Below are 20,525 nucleotides of genomic sequence, written 5' to 3'. Positions count from 1 at the left end.
GAACAAAATTGCGAAAAAATTGGTCTTATGAAAAGATCTTGTAAGTATCTGAGAAGAAGGTATAAAACCCTGGTCTATAGATCTATAGTAGAACCACATTTTATATACTGCCCAACAATCTTCTTCTTAGCAAGCGACGCAAATATCAAGAAATTGCAAAAAATGCAAAATAGAGCTATGAGGTTCATATTAAATAAGCGTTACGATACACCTACACAGGAGATGATCACAGATATGAATTGGTTGAGTGTTAAGCAACAGGTTTTCTATCATGCTATGAAATTCGTATACAACATAAAGAACGGTAAACTTCCAGACTATCTGAGCGACAATCTTCGGTATATAAATGAAACTCATTCATATATACTCAGGGAAAACAATTGCTTTAGACTCCCACTTTATAGAACAGAGGTAGACAAAAAAAATATATTTTATAAAGGTTTAAAGTGTTTTAATGAGTTACCGCCACATGTAAAAGACTGTGAAAACTTTGTTGCTTTTAAAAGACAACTATTTGATCACTATAAAACTCTGGCTATTAGGTAGGAGAGCACGGAACGGAATGGAAACCAGGCCTTTCCATCCGACCAAGCAGCAAATGATCTAGCATACGAAAGCTTCCGACTATGCCCAACAGCCCGACCATAACGCGGAGCGGAAACTAGACCTTTCCGCCCGCCTCACATCACGGAATCCAGCGTCAGGGTTTGCATATTAATGACGACGGGAACATGGATCGGAGACTCGGCCTTTCCGACCGTGACTATCAACTCGTGAGCAACGCGGAGCGGAAACAAGGTCTTTCCGCCTGCTGCACATAGTACATATTTAAAGGTAGACTGGAGACTAGGCCTCGCCAGCTACCAAACTAGTTAGACAATATACATTTATATAGGTTATTTGATAGTTTTAGAAACATAAACAGCTTTGTAATTGAAAATTTAAACTTACATATACGCATACTTTGTTATATATTAAAAATACCTATCTGTACTTTTAAGTCGCAAGACTGTAACAAATAAATAAATAAAAAAATTGCGACGTCACCCACTACCACCACAGGACGGCAACCTCCACAGCAGCGCACACATCCAATGGCGGCAAAGCCACACACATCCCTCACACCCCGCATAACTACACGTCTCCCGAACCACATGAAGCTCCTTCAATTTAGTTAAATAAACGTAACGTAACGTATTTAGCTACAATTTAAAGTATTTTAGTTTTGGAAAAACTACTACTATCTGGAAAATCCTAACAAATAAATTTGAAAATTCGTGGAAAATAGTACCAAATTGTCACTTTAGGCCGTGTGGGTAACTTTTTGGATAGTTGCATTAAACAACTGTGTACGCCATTCGCTTTCGCGGCTTATTCTTCATGAGGTTGGATATTTTTTTTTCTTTCTTGTGTAAAATGAATGTGTTTTCATATAAGGATCTAAAGTTATAGCAAAACAGTCTTATAAATCGCGGTCCTCGGAGTAGCTCATTCAGTTTTTGCAATAATGAAATTGTTTTTCCATTTGGTTACGTCTTTAGCGTCCTATTTTCATACTCTGCTGCCGGAGGGAGGATCTGAAATACTTTAGCAAAATGTATGGAGAAAATAAGGCATCTAATGTACATAGCGACCCCTAACCGCCAAAATAACGTAAGCGACACTGTTTTAAAAATTTTCCTTTTGATGCAGAAATATTCCTAGAGCATCCAGACGCATTTCTGCATCAAAAAGAAAATTTTGAAAAAAATGTTTGGCGGTTAGGGTTCGATACAATTACTTTATATTTAAATATGTCATACAACTTTTAATTACCACAATTTTGATGTTCCTTCTTTTTCATCCACAGGTGGAAAGTGGTGGTGCGAGAGTGGCGCAAGTTTCAGCAAGAAATTTTAGTTTCGAGCATCTGATAGTTAAAAGTTGGCACTGTGAGAGAAATATGAAAAATATTCATACGAATAGTATATGCTGGATACACTAAAGAGGATACAAAATTAAGAAAGTTATAATCTATTGATCGTTCCATTAAAAGCTTCAGTATAAAGGGGTAAACATTGAATAAATTATATTGACTTCACCGTTATACTAAATAAAAAAAAATTTATGCCATTGGAAAATACTTACAACGTATTATATTATGCTAACGCCCAAAATCATAGAAATTACCACCATAAAACGACAATTAACCCAAACTTCAGCTACTTCTTGTGATCAACAAGTGCATATTAATATTGAAAGGGAAGTAACCAAATCCCCGTTATAGATTGCCGTTATCTGAGTACCTTCGGTACGTATACGGGTATATTTGACGCTGGTCGTTTAAAAGTTGTTACGTAGATAACAGAGAATAAGTAGTTTTACTGCAACCGAACTAACAACTCGTATTTAAGAAAAACGAAAAAGAGATTTTATTTGAAGCTAACGTCAAAAAGCAACACACCAATAATTATAGATACATATTTACATATATGTATATAGAAAGCATATAAAGATCGCCAAAACCAACATTACACTATTTTTTGCAACAATATCATGTCCGATCTTGGCAGTGGCGACGAAGGCATTTCTGGCTCAAGTAAGTTACATAATCAATAACACGTGCAGATTTAAACACATATAATTTAAAATATTCACTGCACTGTATCTTCAAATTACGCCAGCTCTTCGATTTTTTGATTTCTAGTATCAAGTCTTCCGTATGATAAATAATTTAATTTTCGTTAAGTCTTTTGTGTCTGTGCATTGCCTCTATGTATACACATACATATTTAGGGCGTGTGCGAATCGGTGACAAAGTTCTATGGGGAAAGCTGTTGAATAATACTTTTACTATGGTGAGACAGTTTTGCCAATCTGCTGTGTGAAATGAAATCTTTTTTGACAGCAGTAAATTTTTGATAGCCGCATATTTATGCGGAATAAAATATTACAAATTGAGGTGAAATTAATATTTTAAGAAAACATCTACCATCGTTGATTGCAACTCATCAATTTAAGCTTTTGTTTAACGAAAAATTACACATATCAACAATCTTTGCGATTGTGAAAATATCCTATGATTTTGTCGAAAATTTCACTAGCCTCATGAGCTACTGAAATTTTATTCACCTCATAGTAGTCAAAAATTTACTCGCGAACCTTGTTACCGATTCACACACGCTCTCACACATACTATTATCCAAAGAGTCATGTAATTAAAAAAAACTTCTTTATAATTTTTGACGCTATAGAAAAGCGTTTCTAAAACTGTGGTAAGCGTTCTACTGGTAGTACCTACGCGATGCATTCAAAGGTGGTTTGTGGTGGTTTGTAAAATTCAACATGATCACATTTAGTCCATCGATAAGCAACATAGAGCCCCTAACTCAGCAGACTTTACTCGGGTTTCAGTAGGTGCACACATTGCTCATTTATTCAATATATTGCATAAAAGTGTATGTGAAATTTCACATTATGAAATTACTTTGTTGCATTTAGGATGTATTTAGAAAAACATGTATATGAAGTTCATTCTGAGCTTTTTACTAGAGCTAATAAAACTTGTTAACGACGATATGAGGCAGGAGAAAACATATTCTGCTGCCCTGAAACTAATGTCCCCAATTCTGAATGACAACTCTCGGGGATTTTTTTTTCTCTTTCTTCCAATTCTAAAAGGCAAATGTCGGGGATTTTTTTTCTCTTTTCCCTTTCCTCCTATTTCAAATAAACTTCTAAAATAGGAACTTGTTTCTCGCGTAAAAAGTAGTTATTACGAATGTAAAAAAAGGGAGATTGTTAAGATATTTCTCGAGAAATTTTCCGCCAAGAAATTTGAAGAGAGTCCTTATCAAAAATATAAGTAACTAAATTTTTGCTAAGCAAATTAATATTTTTTATTATTTTCTTTTATTGAAATGATTATTAATATCATTATTATTACACCCACGTCAAAAACAACAAATAAACAACACATTGAGCTGCTATTATTTTTCAAATGACTGTATATACATATGCACACTAATATCAAAACATCAGTCCGATTTACACTATGCATGGGGCAAATGTGTGTAAAAGTACTGCAGGTGGACAATATTTTACAAGAAATTTAAATTTTTTTTCTTGATTGAAATTCTTGGAAAAAGGTAGTATGTACAATAGGGTGGTCCAAAAAAAGTAAAGTCGAAAATTTAATGCTCTCACCCCCTAGGATTGTTCTATACCGAAAAAAAGTATACCCCTGTTTTTTTTTTTATTTTAAAATCAAAATATTTTTAGAGGTCGCTCAAAGCGCTTAAAGTTTCCCATGGCATAGAATCCATGAAAATCCAAATTTTTAAATTTGACAACTCTGCTTCTCTTCAGAAGACTTCAGAGAATAATGCCCAATTGTTTATTTAAACATTTTTTAGTTTTAACTATTTTTTAAGGGTCTCCGAAATATCCCCAAAAAAAATCAAATATACAAAAAGAAATATACAAAAGAAAAAAGAAAAATAGTTAAAACGAAAAAATGTTTAAATAAACAATTGGGCCGTATTCTCTGAAGTCCTCTGAAGAGAAGCGCAGTTTTCAGAATGAAAAATTTTGATTTTCATGGATTCTATGCTATTTCTACGAAAAGTATTTTTTTCCCCATACAAAATACATGGCAAACTTTGAGCGCTTTGAGCGACCTATAAATATATTTTGATTTTAAAATAAAAAAACAGGGGTATACTTTTTTTCGGTGTAGAACAATCCTAAATTCCGATTTTACTTGTCTCCCATACATTTTTGGACCACCCTAATGCACAATGTACATACTACATATCGTTAGAATAGTATGGAAAGGGCGTACCTCACATCGTCGCTGAAATAAAAAAAGCCTTAACTAACAAAAAATCCAAATCCAAATGAGATACGCCCTTTCCATACTATACTAACATTTATGTACTTTGTTAAGGACTGCAATTATTTTTTTTGTTCTTTTCATTCAAAAAGTTATTCATAATAAAAATGATTCTTATTGCTTTTACATTATAAAAACTGCGTTTTCATTTATTTATTTATTTCGCGCAGTGGCCAAATATTGAGTTGAGGCAAGGATATCACCTCGCTTTCTTCGGTGGTTGAACTATTTACGTCTTCCAAATCATCTTGAACAGGGTGCATTTTAAAATGGAGACGATATGTTATGTAATGCGCAACACATATTTATAATTTTAGCACTTTGAATGATCTGCATTGGATCTCATTTCAACAGAGCCTTCCTCCGGATTTCTGTGAAGAGTCAAAATCCACGGCTCCAAGGGATATATCCTTCGTCTCCTAGTAAAAAGCATTTATGTAGGGTTAAAATATTAATATTAAACAAAATTTTACCTAGCAGCCAATACTTATCTACACGCAAATATTAATGTTTTAGATGAGTTCGTCAGTCGCCGGCTATCAATCAAAGCGTTCAGACGTCGACTAGCATTTAGCAGTGTGTTAAACTCCCGCTAAACGTACAACTTTTGCTATCTTCATTGCCTTTCATTCTTGTCGTTGTGCATTGAATACACATGTGTGACCGCACATAGAAGTTAACATTGTAACCATGGCCCCGGGGTCTCCGGATAGGTCTCCGAATCGTTTTTCTGCTTTGTAAGATTTTCTGGATAGTCCTCGAAAAAGAAAAAAGAGACCCAAAGCAGGACGGTTTTCCGCAACCCCCGCAAAGATGTGTTTCACAACACAACCCGAAATTTATACGGATATCATCCGCAGACAAGAACAAATCTCTATCTCAATTAAGCCGATTCGCTATTAAAAAAAGCATAGAATCTATCTCAACAGAAATAGATTCAATTTCCTAACTCCGCGACGGTAATGTACTTGTATTAACCCGCAACGAACGAATTGCCGAAAAGTTCCTAAAAGCTAAATCGTTTTCCAATCGTAGCGTGAAACTACACGAAAGCTTAAATTCGGTAAAAGCTGTTATATACTCACCCTGCTTAAAATACGTGGCGGAAGAGGAAATAATTAGTGAAATGAAGGATCAACACGTAACTGGTGTTTATATATGCACTCGTCAAGTGGATGGTTAATCTTTCCTCACCGGGCAAATGGTCCTAACTTTTGACCTTTATCGCCTTCCTGATTCCGTTGATGTAGCATTGTACAAAGTTAAGGTACAGCCTTATATCCCGACTCCAATGCGTTGTAAGAACTGCCAGAGGTTAGGCCATATACAGAAAAGATGCACTAGCAACTCCTCGTGCTACAACTGCAACCTTCCACCACACATCCCTGAGAAGTGTATCCGAACCCAGTGTGCTAACTGCGAAGAAGAACGCCCCTCTTCAGATAAAAGCTGCCCAAAATTTATTCAAGCCAGGGAAATTCTTAAAGTTAAAACCATAGAAAAATTTAGCATGAGCGAAGCACGGCGCAAGTTCAAAAACAACATACCACTTCTTCCACGTATTAGCTCTTACGCCAGCATTACAAAGAATACCACATCCACGAAAAATGTTGCGTTCACAAGCGCAAATAGTAAAAACCCTACTGAAATCATAGTCCCAGAAGATACTTCTGCATCACCAACCCAAAAAAAAAGACAATAATGATAAACTAAACAACAAACTTCCGGATAAATCAACCTTAACTAACAACAATTCAAATAATACCAGTACACCGTCAACAAATAATTCTACCACTAAACCAACCTCTACTAACTTTTATTCAAATGAAACACATTTGCTACTGCTTTTACCAGCAATATTCCGCCTCAACAAACTCCGATGCCGACCACTCAGCAAACCTGTGCTCCACCAATCACAGGAGACTCACTATCGAAAATGCTATCAGACTGTGTGACCTATGCGTTCTAAACGATGGTAGCCCGACTCACTTCTCAACTCACTGGGTAACTATACAAAGCAAGTTGACCTTGAAATGGAAGCTCATCCCCTATCAAACTCCCCAAACCAAGAAGCAGCTAATGTGGCGAAAGCGATCCGAGTAGCAGCAAATTGTTGCATTCCACAGGCATCCCACCGTCCACAAACCCATGTTCCCTGGTGGAATAAAATGCTTTCAAATCTGCGAAGAGAAAAAATGCAAGCTTGGTATAATTTCAAAAGTAACCCAACGCCATAAAATCTTATTAATGTGCTTCACAATAGCGAAAGGAAAAACACCTGGCTTCGACCGAATTTCTTACAAGATTTTAAAAGAAATGTCTCATCTTGGAAAATCTCGATTGATATGTATCTATAACACTATATTTGATACCGGTATAATACCACAAAACTGGAAAGTCGCCACTGTAGTTCCTATCCCTAAGGCAAATAAAATTCCCCTTTTCAACTGACGGACACCGTCCTATTTCTTTTCTCTCTTGCTTTCAAAAGTGCTAGAACGGATAATAGCAAATCGCATTGCATGGTTCACTGAGTCGCAGTTACTCATCAACTCTAACCAAGTAGTCTTCAGACCTAACAACGGCTGTCCAGACGCCCTCCTGCACATAGACTTCTATGTGACAAAAGCTCTCAGCCCGCAATCACGTCTCCATGCTATCACTAGATTTTGATAAAACATTTGACCGGATAGGACTCCATGTCATCGTAAAGCGCCTTTGTTTGTGGGGAATTGGTCCCAAAATGTTCTCTATCGTCTAGTCTTTCCTATAAAATACAAGACGTATTCTCTGATAGGTATACCCTAAATAATGACGTACCGCAAGGTTACCCATTATCGGTAATGCTCTTCAGCATTGTCTTCAACGAAATAAGCAACATAATAAAATCAAGAAACTATGCGGATCATTGTATTTATGCAGATGCTGTCTGCATACTATGTAGAAGGAATAAAAATACAAAAACAAATTTATTTTTCAAGGATATAATAAAAGATAGTCTGGATTGGACCAAATATTCTGAGCTAAAATATCTCTAGAAATAGTAAAAATTTCCACATTTTTAGAAAACAATCGGGTGATTTTCACAACCATGTAAGTAATGTTCAAAATGTAAAAATGTAAAAAAAACTTAAAATCTTAGGAAATTTATTTTCCAATAATTACCGCTGGACAGTAGCCACACACAAAGACAGAAAAGAACTACCTCTGCTATACTTCGAATACTGGAAATTTCCAAAGACCTAGATTTCTACTATACGGAGGAAAACTACCAACCAAAACAGCCTCCATGGGAGATCATGAAATCGTCATGTGATATCAGTTTGGCTAGAATAAAAGGTGTTACTTCTACTGATGTGTTTTTATGTTTGTTCCGAGAGCGCAAAGTTCATTATGAAGCTGATGGTTGGAACATGTGGTTCACAAATGAGTCGAGAACAGAAAACCCACCAGCAAGCTTCGCAGTAGTAAATAGGTTTAGGTCACACTTTGAGGGTACGGACTTTATCAGATACCTCGTCTTTTACTGCAGAATCGGTCGCAATCTGCTGCGTAATAACAGTGGCGGTGGAAAAGGGCTGCAAAACTCTCATATGCACGGACAGCAAATCAGTGTTAAATGCAATTCAAAATCCCATATCAAACTCTTAACACTATTAACCAAACTTAGACTTACAGGTCTATTCTTCGCTGGTAATAAAAAGTTTGACTTATTCGGTTTAAGGGCTCACTGAAGTCTGCAGCGTCTGTTCACCAGTAGGTGCGGCTGCAAGCGGGTGTCTGCTTGGAGCAAGCGGCTCGCTATATAAACGTGTATTTGGTTGCGAAACCACCCCCGTCCCAGCAATGGGTTGTGCGCTGGGCTTGGGACCCGCCACGTAAAAACCACTTCCAGTGAAGAAGCAAGGCAAAGCCTCGGATGAGACCCCCCCTTATGATGACGACCACGGCAAATGTTTAAAGGACTACGATTTGAGGGCATGCACCTGGAATGTCCGGACCCTTAATGGGGAAGGTGCCTCTGCCCGGCTGGTTGATGTCCTCGTAAGGACAAAAGCTGACATCACCGCCATCCAAGAAATGCGTTGGACGGGGCAAGGCAAAGAATGTCTGGGGCCTTGCGACGTCTACTACAGCTGCCATGTAAAGGAGCGCAAATTCGGAGTTGGATTTGTGGTGGGAGAGAGACTCCGTCGCCGAGTACTGGCGTTCACCCCGGTGGACGAGCGTCTAGCCACAATCCGCATCAAAGCGAGATTCTTCAACATCTCGCTCATCTGCGCCCATGCCCCGACGGAAGAGAAGGATGAGGCATCCAAGGATCTCTTCTATGAGCGCTTGGAGCGCACGTACGAGCGCTGCCCCCGTCATGATATCAAAATCGTGCTTGGCGACTTCAATGCCAGGGTGGGCAAAGAAGGGATCTTTGGAACCACCGTCGGAAAATTCAGCCTCCACGACGAAACGTCCGACAACGGATTGAGGCTGATCGACTTCGCCGGGGCCCGAAACATGGTAGTATGCAGTACTAGGTTCAAGCATAAAAAGATCCATCAAGCTACCTGGCTGTCTCCGGATCGAAAAACGAGAAACCAAATCGATCATGTTGTGATAGACGGAAGGCACGCTTCCAGTGTTTTAGACGTACGCACACTCCGAGGCCCAAACATCGACTCGGACCACTATCTTGTTGCAGCCAAGATACGCACCCGCCTATGTGCAGCAAAAAATGTGCGCCCAAATATGCAAGGAAAGCTTAACGTCGAAAAGCTGCAATCACAACAGACAGCCAGCGCTTTCGCTACTCGACTCTCACACCTGCTCTCAGAGAGCACTCTTCAACAAACCGACATATGCGAGCAGTGGAACCACATTTCCCGCTCATTAAGTACCGCCGCCGAAGAAGTAGTCGGATTTCAGCGAGCCCGAAAGAACAACTGGTACGATGAGGAGTGTCAGGAAGCTGCAGAGAAAAAAGATGCCGCCTACAGGGCCACGCTGCGATCGGGCGCAACGCGCGCTATGTGGGACCGCTATAGGGATCTGAAGAGGGAAGCGAGACGTATTTGCCGCAACAAGAAGAGAGAGGCAGAAATACGTGAGTGCGAAGAGCTTGAAATGCTGGCCGACAGGAGGAATGCCCGAAAATTTTACCAGAGAGTTAGGCGACTTACGGAAGGTTTAAAGACCGGGGCGCACTCCTGTAAGAACAATAATGGCGACCTAGTAACTGATGTCCAGAGCGTACTTAAATTATGGAGGGAACACTTTTCCGCCCTACTAAATGGCAGCAGCACAGAAAGTTGTGGAGAAGAAGAACCCGAGCCCGCAGTCGATGATGACGGAGTCGACGTTCCACCGCCTGACTATGACGAGGTACGTATAGCAATAACGCGGCTGAAAAACAACAAAGCCGCTGGAGCTGACAGCCTGCCAGCTGAGCTATTCAAGTACGGCGGCGAGGAGTTGATAAGGTGCATGCATCAACTCTTGTGCAGAATATGGTCAGATGAACGCATGCCCGACGACTGGAATTTAAGTGTGCTCTGCCCAATCCACAAGAAAGGTGACCCCGCCATTCGCGCCAACTACCGCGGGATCAGCCTTCTAAGCATAGGTTACAAGGTCTTATCGAGCGTATTGTGTGAAAGACTGAAGCCCACCGTCAATGAACTGATTGGGCCTTATCAGTGTGGCTTTAGACCTGGCAAATCCACCATAGACCAGGTATTCACAATACGCCAAATCTTGGAAAAGACCCGCGAGAAAAGGATCGACACTCACCACCTATTTGTCGACTTTAAAGCCGCTTTTGACAGCACTAAAAGGAGTTGCCTATACGCCGCTATGTCTGAATTTGGCATCCCCTCAAAACTCATACGGCTGTGTAAAATGACGTTGAGCAATACCACCAGCTCCGTCAGAATTGGAAAAGACCTCTCCGAGCCGTTAGCCACAAAACGGGGTTTCAGACAGGGCGACTCCCTTTCATGTGACTTCTTTAATCTGATGTTGGAGAAGATAATAAGAGCTGCAGAACTGAACCGCTCAGGAACAATTTACTACAAGAGCGTGCAATTGCTGGCTTATGCCGATGACATCGACATCATCGGTAACAAAAACCGCGAAGTCTGTTCTGCCTTTTCCAAGTTGGATAGGGAAGCAAAGCGCATGGGTCTGGTGGTAAACGAGGACAAGACGAAGTATCTCCTGTCATCAAACAAACAGTCAGCACATTCGCGCCTTGGCACCCACGTCACTGTTGACAGTTACAATTTCGAGAAAGTAGAGAATTTCGTTTACTTGGGAACCAGCATTAACACCGATAATAATGTCAGCATTGAAATCCAACGTAGAATCACTCTTGCCAACAAGTGCTACTTTGGACTGAGTAGGCAATTCAGGAGTAAAGTCCTCTCTCGACGTACGAAAACCACGCTCTATAAGTCACTCATCATGCCCGTGCTGGTATATGGCGCAGAAGCATGGACAATGACAACATCCGATGAGGCGGCTCTTGGGGTGTTTGAGAGAAAGATTTTGCGGAAGATTTACGGTCCTTTACGCGTTGGCGACGGCGAGTACCGCAGACGATGGAACGATGAGCTGTATGAGCTTTACAACGACATAGACATAGTGCAGCGAATTAAAATACAGCGGCTCCGCTGGCTTGGCCATGTCGTTCGAATGGACACCGACGCTCCAGCTCTGAAAGTATTCAACTCGGAACCCGCTGGTGGTAGCAGAGGAAGAGGGAGGCCCCCACTGCGATGGAAAGATCAGGTGGAGAAGGACTTGGCTTCACTTGGCGTTTCCAATTGGCGTCAGTTGGCACAGAGGAGAAACGACTGGCGTGCTTTGCTGAACTCGGCCAAAATCGCTTAGGCGGTTACAGCGCCAAAAAAGAAGAAGAAGAGAACCGGTAAATAAAGTTCCTGTCAATTTTTAAACCCTTTTCGCATTCTGTGTATTCTTGTAACCGGTAAATTTTGTTACCATCTCATAAGCTGGTAACAAAGTATTGCCCCGTGAAATATGCAATGCCAGAATTTGCACAATTCTTCATAGCTGAATTGCTGAATATTTTAACTGCATTACCAACGTTCCTAGAATCGCGGTGACAAGAAATGGTAACATTTTTTGGTAATAAAATTTTCCGGTTACAAAATCTTCGGTAACGTGCAGAATAGACCTGTTACTCTCGATAGGGGATCTTCTATACGCTTGCTCTGGATACCTAGTCACATAGGAATTTACGGCAATGAAATGGCTGATGGCGCAGCAAAATCTGTTTTCACTCTACCGGTAACAAAAGATGAACGTGTGAGAAGAAAGACATTTGTGCAGCAATCAAGCGATACCTTCATGCAAAAGCGAAGATCGAATGGCTTCAGTATAACCGTGGTGATGGTACACACCCATCAACAAAGACGTAAAATATACCCTACCGACATCGCGAAATCGCAGATTAAGAACTACTCCCGTTTGCGCCTTGGCCATACCCAGGACACTCACAACATCTCCATCCTGTGCACTCTGTGGAGATACGTTCTCTTTAAGACACATATTCCAAGATTGTTATAACCTAGTTGAAATCAGGAACCAATATCTTAAAAACATCTGGATTTGACTTCTTAAAACGCCTACGAAAGCAAATATAAATGGGAGTGTCTATTCACATTTTGCCAGTGCCGCCAGTTTACCAGTGTACCAGTGTCACCAGTTTAACCAGTGTCGCCAGTGTACCAGTGTCGCCAGTGTACCAGTGTCACCAGTGTACTAGTGTCGCTAGTGTTACCAGTGTCGCTAGTATCACCAGTTTCGCCAGTGTTGCCAGTGTCGCCGATTTTGTATGCGGCGCTTTTCTATGTAAAATGACCCTGGCGACACTGGTGACACTTGCGACACTGGTGACCCTGGCGACACTGGTGATACTACCGACACTGGTGCCACTGGTGCGATTTTTTAAGTGATACACAAAGAGTTTATTATTTAGAGCTGATAGTCTTGGAAGCTAATGCTCGCTCAATAATATTAACGTATTAATTTGTTAATAAATAATAATGATAGATGAGTTCGAAACTCGCTAGCACTCCAAATGAAGGAATCATTACTAGCACCGGGATGGGGGACATCGAATCCTTTGCTCATGATCAAGAGCAGAGGTATATACAGTAATAAACCTTTTCTCGGTTTTTCACCAATTGGTCCCCGAGGAGTACTTTTGGGTTGTGTGCAGCGTTTTCATTTTGCGCGCACGGCAACATTTACTGTTCGCCTAATGATTAGAAAAAGTTCATTTCGAAAAAAAAACATATATAATTGTGTTATTTATGAACAAAATGTAGGTTAAGTATAATATCAATGCTTAATTAAGAGCAATATCAAGTACACAATTAACGCTTGTGTTTCTATAAACTGGAAAAAACAAATCGTAATTAGAGCACTGAATGGAGTTTTCTTAAATGTAAGTTTAAAATGAAAAAAGTATCCATTGTAAGATTATATTTTTATGAAAAACGTTAATTTTGTGTCATTTCGTGAATTTATGAAGTAAACTTCTAAGGTTGGTATAGTTACAGAAACTCCAATGCCTGCCAGCGCATCCGCCCAGACAGTTCATTAAGCACACGCAAGTATGAGCACCATTACCCGGAGCTCCCCAAAAATATTTAACATCAAAGTATAGAATTTCACATATACAATAGAAATTGCACTTGCTTTGCAAGTTCAGCCAGCACGTTCATTACCCGCAACTGCTCCAACATGATGAGTCGATTTTAGTGAGCCTCACATGCCACTGCGTTTGGCTACAAGCTGGATATCTGAATATTAGAAATTATCTATTAAAATTATAAGTAAAGCGTTTGTTTAAAAATTACCTGCTCTTTTGCCACTCGGAGAAACGTCAGAGAATGTGAACCAGAACTGCATTATTATGGAATGTTGGTTTAAGTACTAGCGTTTTCAGCATTTAGCAGTTCATTTATTCTTATTCTGCATTTCCACTCGAATCGAAATTTTCTCCATTTGGAAACTTTTGTATCCTGCGTTCCGTTTTGTTTCGATCAATCTTCGAAATCTACGTTATACCTATTCTACATTTCGATCGTAGTTCCGTTTTTCCAAGTTGCAAATTTGTTGACGGAGAACGTTTCGATTGTTATTTTCGTGGGTTTAAATAATAAAATTTTATAAAAAAATAAGTAAAATATACTGTGCATGTTTGTTAAAGTCATCATAAATTTGTCTTTATTATTGTACTCATTTTTACTAACTTTAAAAAGAGGTGCGTATGCTGTCTCGAATTCAATTTGCTATGGAAGGATAAGCTCTGTTGTTCCCCTCCTCCTGACGGATTTCAAAATCGAATTCATTTGCGTTCAAATCTTCCGCTCTGTAGTAAATGCAAATGTTGTAGAGTGCTCGATCAACGTTTATATTTCAATGCCTTTGAGCGGTGAGCGATGCATTTTTTTATGATTCTTCACTCATCTGAAAAGGATCAAACATATCCCTAAGTCTCCGCCTTTCAACTTTCGCATCAGTAATCTGGTTCTCCTCTTCAAGCAATAGCGCCGCGGCTATTGATTTCATTCTTATAATAATGTTTCCACTTAAATTAAGAACAAACGAAATTTTATTTTTAAATTTCAGTGATGTAAGATACCTATATTTGATTTATTTTGGAACGAATTTTCGTCATCCCTTGTCAAGTTTGGTTTGCAGACAAACCGGTTTCGGTATTGTGCCATCTTCAGTGTCATTTTTCGAACGACCCTGTCGGAAAAATCAACCAACACCAACACATACCTATATTTAGTTATTTTAAAATATTTAAAAATTTTAACTTCGTAAGCTGCTATCGTTTGGTGGCGAATATTTCTTTTGTTTTGTTTCGATTTCACACATTCCTATGCAAACAGCTTATTTCGAAGATGTTTTCGCTCTTCCTCTTCTTTCGATTCGATCGTAACTCAGAATATCAAAATACGACTGTTGCGGAGCGGAATGCCCCCATTACCATTTACGGTGTAATATAACAAGTTAAACACTGACCTATGATACTCTGTATTAGTATCTATAATAATAGAAAATTATTTGCCAATTTTTTACACTTTTGTAATTAGTTTCGGTTGTTGCTCCCTTTCATACCACAGTAATTTTTTATACAACTCTGAATCAGCAAAATTCATGCTCCTTCTCAGTATCAACCCTGATTATATTTTACCTCCGAGGAGTTCTCAAAAAGGTTTATTACTGTATCTGTGGAACGGCTGCGGTAATACTGACTTTGTGCACTAAAAAAGAGTGTAAATTTGCCTCATATACACATATATCGCACTTTACTCCGATAGGAGTGGAGTAGAATTGTTCCGTTTTTTCGAAATAAATTGAAACCTACTCCTCTACTCCGCTCAAATGAAAATCTGCTCCGTTTTGTTGCATTAACAAATCTGTGGACTTTTGACAAAACAACTTCTCTTGAGTGAGGTCATTTTCTTTTCAAAGCAGAAATTCATTGAGTACGAGTTATGTTTAGTCATAAATAGGAGTCGTTCAAGATGATATCTTAATGGAATTTAATTGAAAATGTAAAATTTTTAAATGGAAGTTCTTTATAATTTACTCTAAAATTCCAACCTGCAGAAAGCGCAGAGGTTATTTTGTCAAAAGTCCACAAAAATATACTCTTCAACTGGAAAGGATCTGGGTTTATTGATAGCAAACTAAAACGGATATTTTATTTTCTTATCGACACGATTGTTACATTAATGTGCTGTAACATTTGCAAATACACTTGAATTCCGTCCAAAATGTTCGAGAGATCAATCTTTTTCATAAAAAAATACGTGTACGCAAGTGACTGAAAAGAGGAAAACAACATTGCCATCGTGAATAGGCCCTCACAATCACCCGATTTGATGCCGATCGAAAAAGATTGATCTGTCTAAAGTTTTGTAATTGCGTCGTTCCCCACCGATGTAACAGTTATCCTTGTAAAGAAAGAAAGAAATTACTTCTTATTAATTTTAACTAAGACATTTTAACTTTAATGATAATTACTTGCTGGATTAAGCTACCTTTGCAGGGTTTTCTAGTAGATTTTTGTAGTCCAACCAAAATCCATCCGTGTAAATGACAACTCAACCGTAAAATGTAAGTGCTAGTCGATCTTCTAGTCGACAGAAATCGACCCTTGTAGTCCCAGAATACTATGATATGAGGAGAAATTAATGTTTTTTTTATAAAAATAAGAAATGTAAATCTACTACAAAATTTGATGTTTATTCCCATTTTCGAGGTCCGAACCCAGCAAAGGGCGATCGATGGCGGTCAGCTAGTGATCAGTATTACCAAGTTTTTTATTTAAAAAAGCACTAAAATTCTGAAAATAGCGCAATTTTTCAAAAAAAAACACCAAATGTGTGTTGCTGTGTTTAATGGTATTTTTGCATATAAAGTTGTATGTGCAAATATTTTAAGTAATCACGCAATGTCTTTTGTAAATATTTTCACTATACACAGTTAATTAATTTAATTTGCACGAAGGCTTTTTTTTATTCGTAAAAAAATTTTTGAAACTTTATTTGGTTTCTTTAGCGGCTTTATTTTCATGCAATTGTTTACTTTTGTACTTATGCGCACACCCAGCTAATTACCAGAATATTCTATGAATTCCGTGATAGAGACTGTGTGAAAATAATACGTTTGGATTATCTGGAAGCATATTATCCAGAACGTTCGAATAAATAACGGAAAAAGTTTTCCGTACGTTTGGAATGAATAAATGAATGAACAAAATAAACCGTTTTCATTATAAAATTGTCTAAAAAAGACCACCAAAGAGCGAACCAAGCTCCAAACAAATAAAAAATCGCGTTTGAATTCCCTAAAGGCACTAAATTTGTTGCGAAAGGCACAGAGTTGGCAACAGTGATAGAGATGTCCAAATTTGCTCATATAAAAGCATGGACAGAGAGTGAGCGCCTGCTTAAAGATCGTAAGCATTGCGTTCGTATACATGCGAGAGCGTAACGAAGTGAAGGCAAAATCCCCAGCAAAACCAACGTGACCGAAACTCCAAGGCAAACGCAAATTTTATGGTGTTACTAACCTACCTGTAATAATTTATGATTGGATCTATTGTTTTTTCGCGCAAGCTATTTTTCACATATGAGTAAGTAGTCAAGCTAATATTTTCACATATGAGCAAGCACTATTTGGTTTAAAAAATCACACGCACACAAAACTTCTGGGAGCATTTTCGATTCACTATTAAGAATGAGATAGCAAAACATGCCGAACTTAGCGGGCACGCGTGACGGTCACGTCACTAGGAAAGTGACCGTCACTGTTCTTGCTGGGACGTAATTGGCACACTACCACAATTACACTTTCAGCTCGCGTTTACTTGTTGTAGTGATCACATCTGCTCATATACACTCCTCGTCATTTGAATTGCGCACCGTTTTAATCCTTAGCATTTACAGTTTCCTTTTGTTTATTTGATATGAATTTTTTGTAAAAATATAGCATATTCTACGGGTAAATGCAATTTTACAATTTTTAAAAAAATGTCAACAAAGGAGTATGCCTTTCTAATGACCTGCAGTGAATAAGTTAATAATATTTTTACAAAAATTTCTGATATGCAGTGTTTTAGCCCATTCAACTATAGTATAATAAAGTGCAAGTTTCAAGTGACTGTATAATAGCCCTGATTTTTTAATTTTTTTTTAATTGACGGTGCTGCGCATTTTATTCCATATAAAATTTTGTGGAACATATTTTGTATGAAAGAAAATGCGCAGCACCCTCACCAAAAAAAAAATGTCAAAAACCAACGCTATTTTACATACACTTGAAATTTGCACTTAATTGTACCCCTTTGTTGTTAAATCTGTATAGTAATAAATCGGATATAATGAATATTAAATAAACAAAAGGAAAAATGTAAACACTAAGAATTAAAAGGCTGAGCTATTCAAATGACGAAGAGTGTATGTTGCGTACGTTTGGGAGAGTGTGCCTTTTTGCTCAAGTATGCGTGTGCAGTGGCTCTCATTGGTATACAAGTGGGAAGTTGGCAACCCCCAAACAAAGGTTCCACAAACCACAAACTACAAACGACATACTACTCTGCCCTTGGCAAGAAAAACGGTCCACGGTAGCGGCTTTAAAATACGGGTTTACGGTTTTTTGGCTCAGTAAGACGTGCACACGAAGACGTAAAGCTAATAGATTTGTCGTAAATTTCAATCACATTTTTCGAGGGACAAGCTGTGCTCTTTTTTCTAATTAAATTAAATTCATTGTCAATCAAAACTATTTATCATTTACTCAAAAGGTTCTAAATAAACGTGAATTCATCTGAATTAAGCCGCGTTCTATACCTTATTCTAATTGGATAACCGATTCACCACATATTTTGGGGGCTCAACCAAAAGTTTCGTCAATATAAAAAGACAAAATTTCGAGACGCGAGATAGTACAATAACGAAGAAGTATAACATCGATCAATTCGCCAACATTTCGCTTAGCTACATCGTGAGAGTTTGCTTAAAATGGCCTGTTTAAACGACTTCATGCGTAGCAGTCTGCGCCATGGCAGCCAATCTAGCATAGTAGCTATGCACAAATACATTTTTCACACGGAAGGTGACCGAAATAATCGTCAACGACTTCGTGAATTTCAAGGCACGGCAAAGAATATGGAGACAAGAGAAAATACGATAGTGATGTGCTGAGCGACCTCGACTTAGTGATTATTTGTAACTCTATGGGCATCGATTATAACGTAGCCGATGTTCACTTACACATCTTCAGGAATTTGCGACACAATCATCTATTTACCGAACGTAAAAACGACGAAGACGACGAAGATGATGATGAATACGACGAATGCGACGGTGAGGGCGAATGCAGAGTTGAAGATGACAACGGCGAAAGGAACAAAGGAGTAGAACATTGCGCGGAGCCAAAAAGGTGCGGCGAAAAACGTGTACCTACGACGAAAGCGGAACAAAAAGTGTCAACATGAATAAAAGCTACGGTGATATGCGCGAATCACAAGAAATGCCAAAATTTGCGATGACGTTTCGGGATATTGAAGACTCAATCAGAATTTTTGATGGCTCGAATGAAATGCCGATAGAAATTTGGGTGCAAGAATTCGAAGAACAAAGTACGTTAATGAACTGGAATAGTTTCCAAAAGTTGGTTTTCGCGAAACGAGCCCTAAGAGGAGTAGCAAAACTTTTTGTATTTAGTGAAAGAGGACTTAACTCATGGGGCAGCTTAAAAAGTGCGATTCTGTGCGAATTCAAATCCACAAACAACAGCGCGCAGTTGGACAAGCAACTATGCGATAGAAGAATGAAAGAAGGTGAAAGCTTAAAAGAGTATTTTTACAATATGAAAGAAATTGCGAGTCGCGGTGAAATTAAACAAGATGCGCTTATTCAATACGTAATCGACGGAATTAATGACATTTGTGTAAATAAATCAATTTTGTATGGTGCAAAGAATTTGCACGATTTTAATGAAAAACTAAAGTGCTACGAAGCGATGCGCGCAAACTATTCGAAAAAAGAGTTGAAGACAACAGTGAAAAATAACTCTAAAAAAGGCGAAAGAAAAGAAATAAGTTGTTTAAATTGCGGTGCGAAGGCTCATTTGTCGGCTAATTGCATAGATAAAGAAAATGGTAGAAAGTGCTTCAAATGTAATCGATTCTGACATATTTCCAAAGAATGCAGCGATACAAAGAAAAGTCCCGCAAACTCAAATACGCGTCAGTTGTTCGTTATACACGACTTAACTAGCAAAGAAGTAACAATCGGTAGTAAAACATATACAGCTTTGTTCGATATAGGCAGCAAATTTAACATAATTACACAAGACGTTTACAATGATTTAAAATGCCCTAAACTACACGAATGTAAAGTGACTAGTCGGATTTGGTGGAAATTCGAATGATAATAAAATAAAACCATGCGGATATGTTAATCAAGAAATAGAAATAGACAAAAACATACTTGATTTAAGATTTTACGTGGTACCCTCGAGGTGCATGGACATTAAAGTGATTCTTGGGGAAGAATTATGTTTGAAAGCGGAAATTACCATCAATCGCAACGGTGTTCAAATCAGATGTTTGCATAGTGATGAGGACGTGGGTGCCGAAGTTTCTTTAATGAAGGTCGGTGCGATCGTAGATAAACCTGAGCTCGACATTGATATCAGCGCTAGTAAAGATGCAAAGCAAAAAGTGTATGTTTTGGTTGCGAAATATAAACCATCGAAGTATAAAACAACGAATGTTGAAATGCGTATAGTATTAAGTGATGAGACTCCAATATTTTCAAGACCATGTCGACTGCCATTCTCTGAAGCAAATATTGTAGAGACACAGATAGACGAGTGGCTAAACGACGGCATTATTGAAATTTCGCACTCAGAGTTTAGCAGCCCAGTGGTCTTAGTGAAAAAACGCGATGGTTCACCACGACTATGCATTGATTTCAGGCGAATAAATAAGGTAATAGTTAAAGATCACTTTCCACTTCCCCTCATAGATGATCAGTTGGATCATCTGCAAGACGCAACAATCTTCAGCACCATTGACTTAAAAAATGGAGTTTTCCAC

At 38.6% G+C, this 20,525-nt stretch overlaps 1 protein-coding gene across 11 annotated transcripts in view; it reads left to right on the top strand.

Annotated features, from left to right (window-relative positions):
• The window catches only part of LOC118745543 (transcriptional activator protein Pur-beta-A-like), a 180,909-nt gene that overhangs the window by 17,362 nt on the left and 143,022 nt on the right, over nt 1-20,525 (top strand). For 5 of the 11 annotated variants that reach the window (XR_004993639.1, XM_036479002.1, XM_036479000.1 and 2 more), the window contains exon 1: nt 1,819-2,578. Coding sequence is in view for 9 of the 11 variants with exons in the window: in XM_036479002.1 (XP_036334895.1) it covers nt 2,536-2,578 (43 nt within the window). In the remaining 2 variants the exon portion in view is untranslated. Of the gene's footprint in view, nt 1-1,151; nt 1,598-1,816; nt 2,579-20,525 lie in introns of those variants that run through there. The other 6 variants (XM_036478994.1, XM_036478993.1, XM_036478995.1 and 3 more) reach the window with 4 other exon arrangements.

Source organism: Rhagoletis pomonella, unplaced genomic scaffold (genome assembly GCF_013731165.1).
Source record: "Rhagoletis pomonella isolate Grant_MI unplaced genomic scaffold, Rhpom_1.0 Rhpom_scaffold_00009, whole genome shotgun sequence".
Taxonomy (NCBI): Eukaryota; Metazoa; Arthropoda; class Insecta; order Diptera; family Tephritidae; genus Rhagoletis; species Rhagoletis pomonella.
The sequence above is the reverse complement of the archived record's forward strand: the minus strand, read 5'-3'. Positions and strand labels throughout refer to the sequence as shown.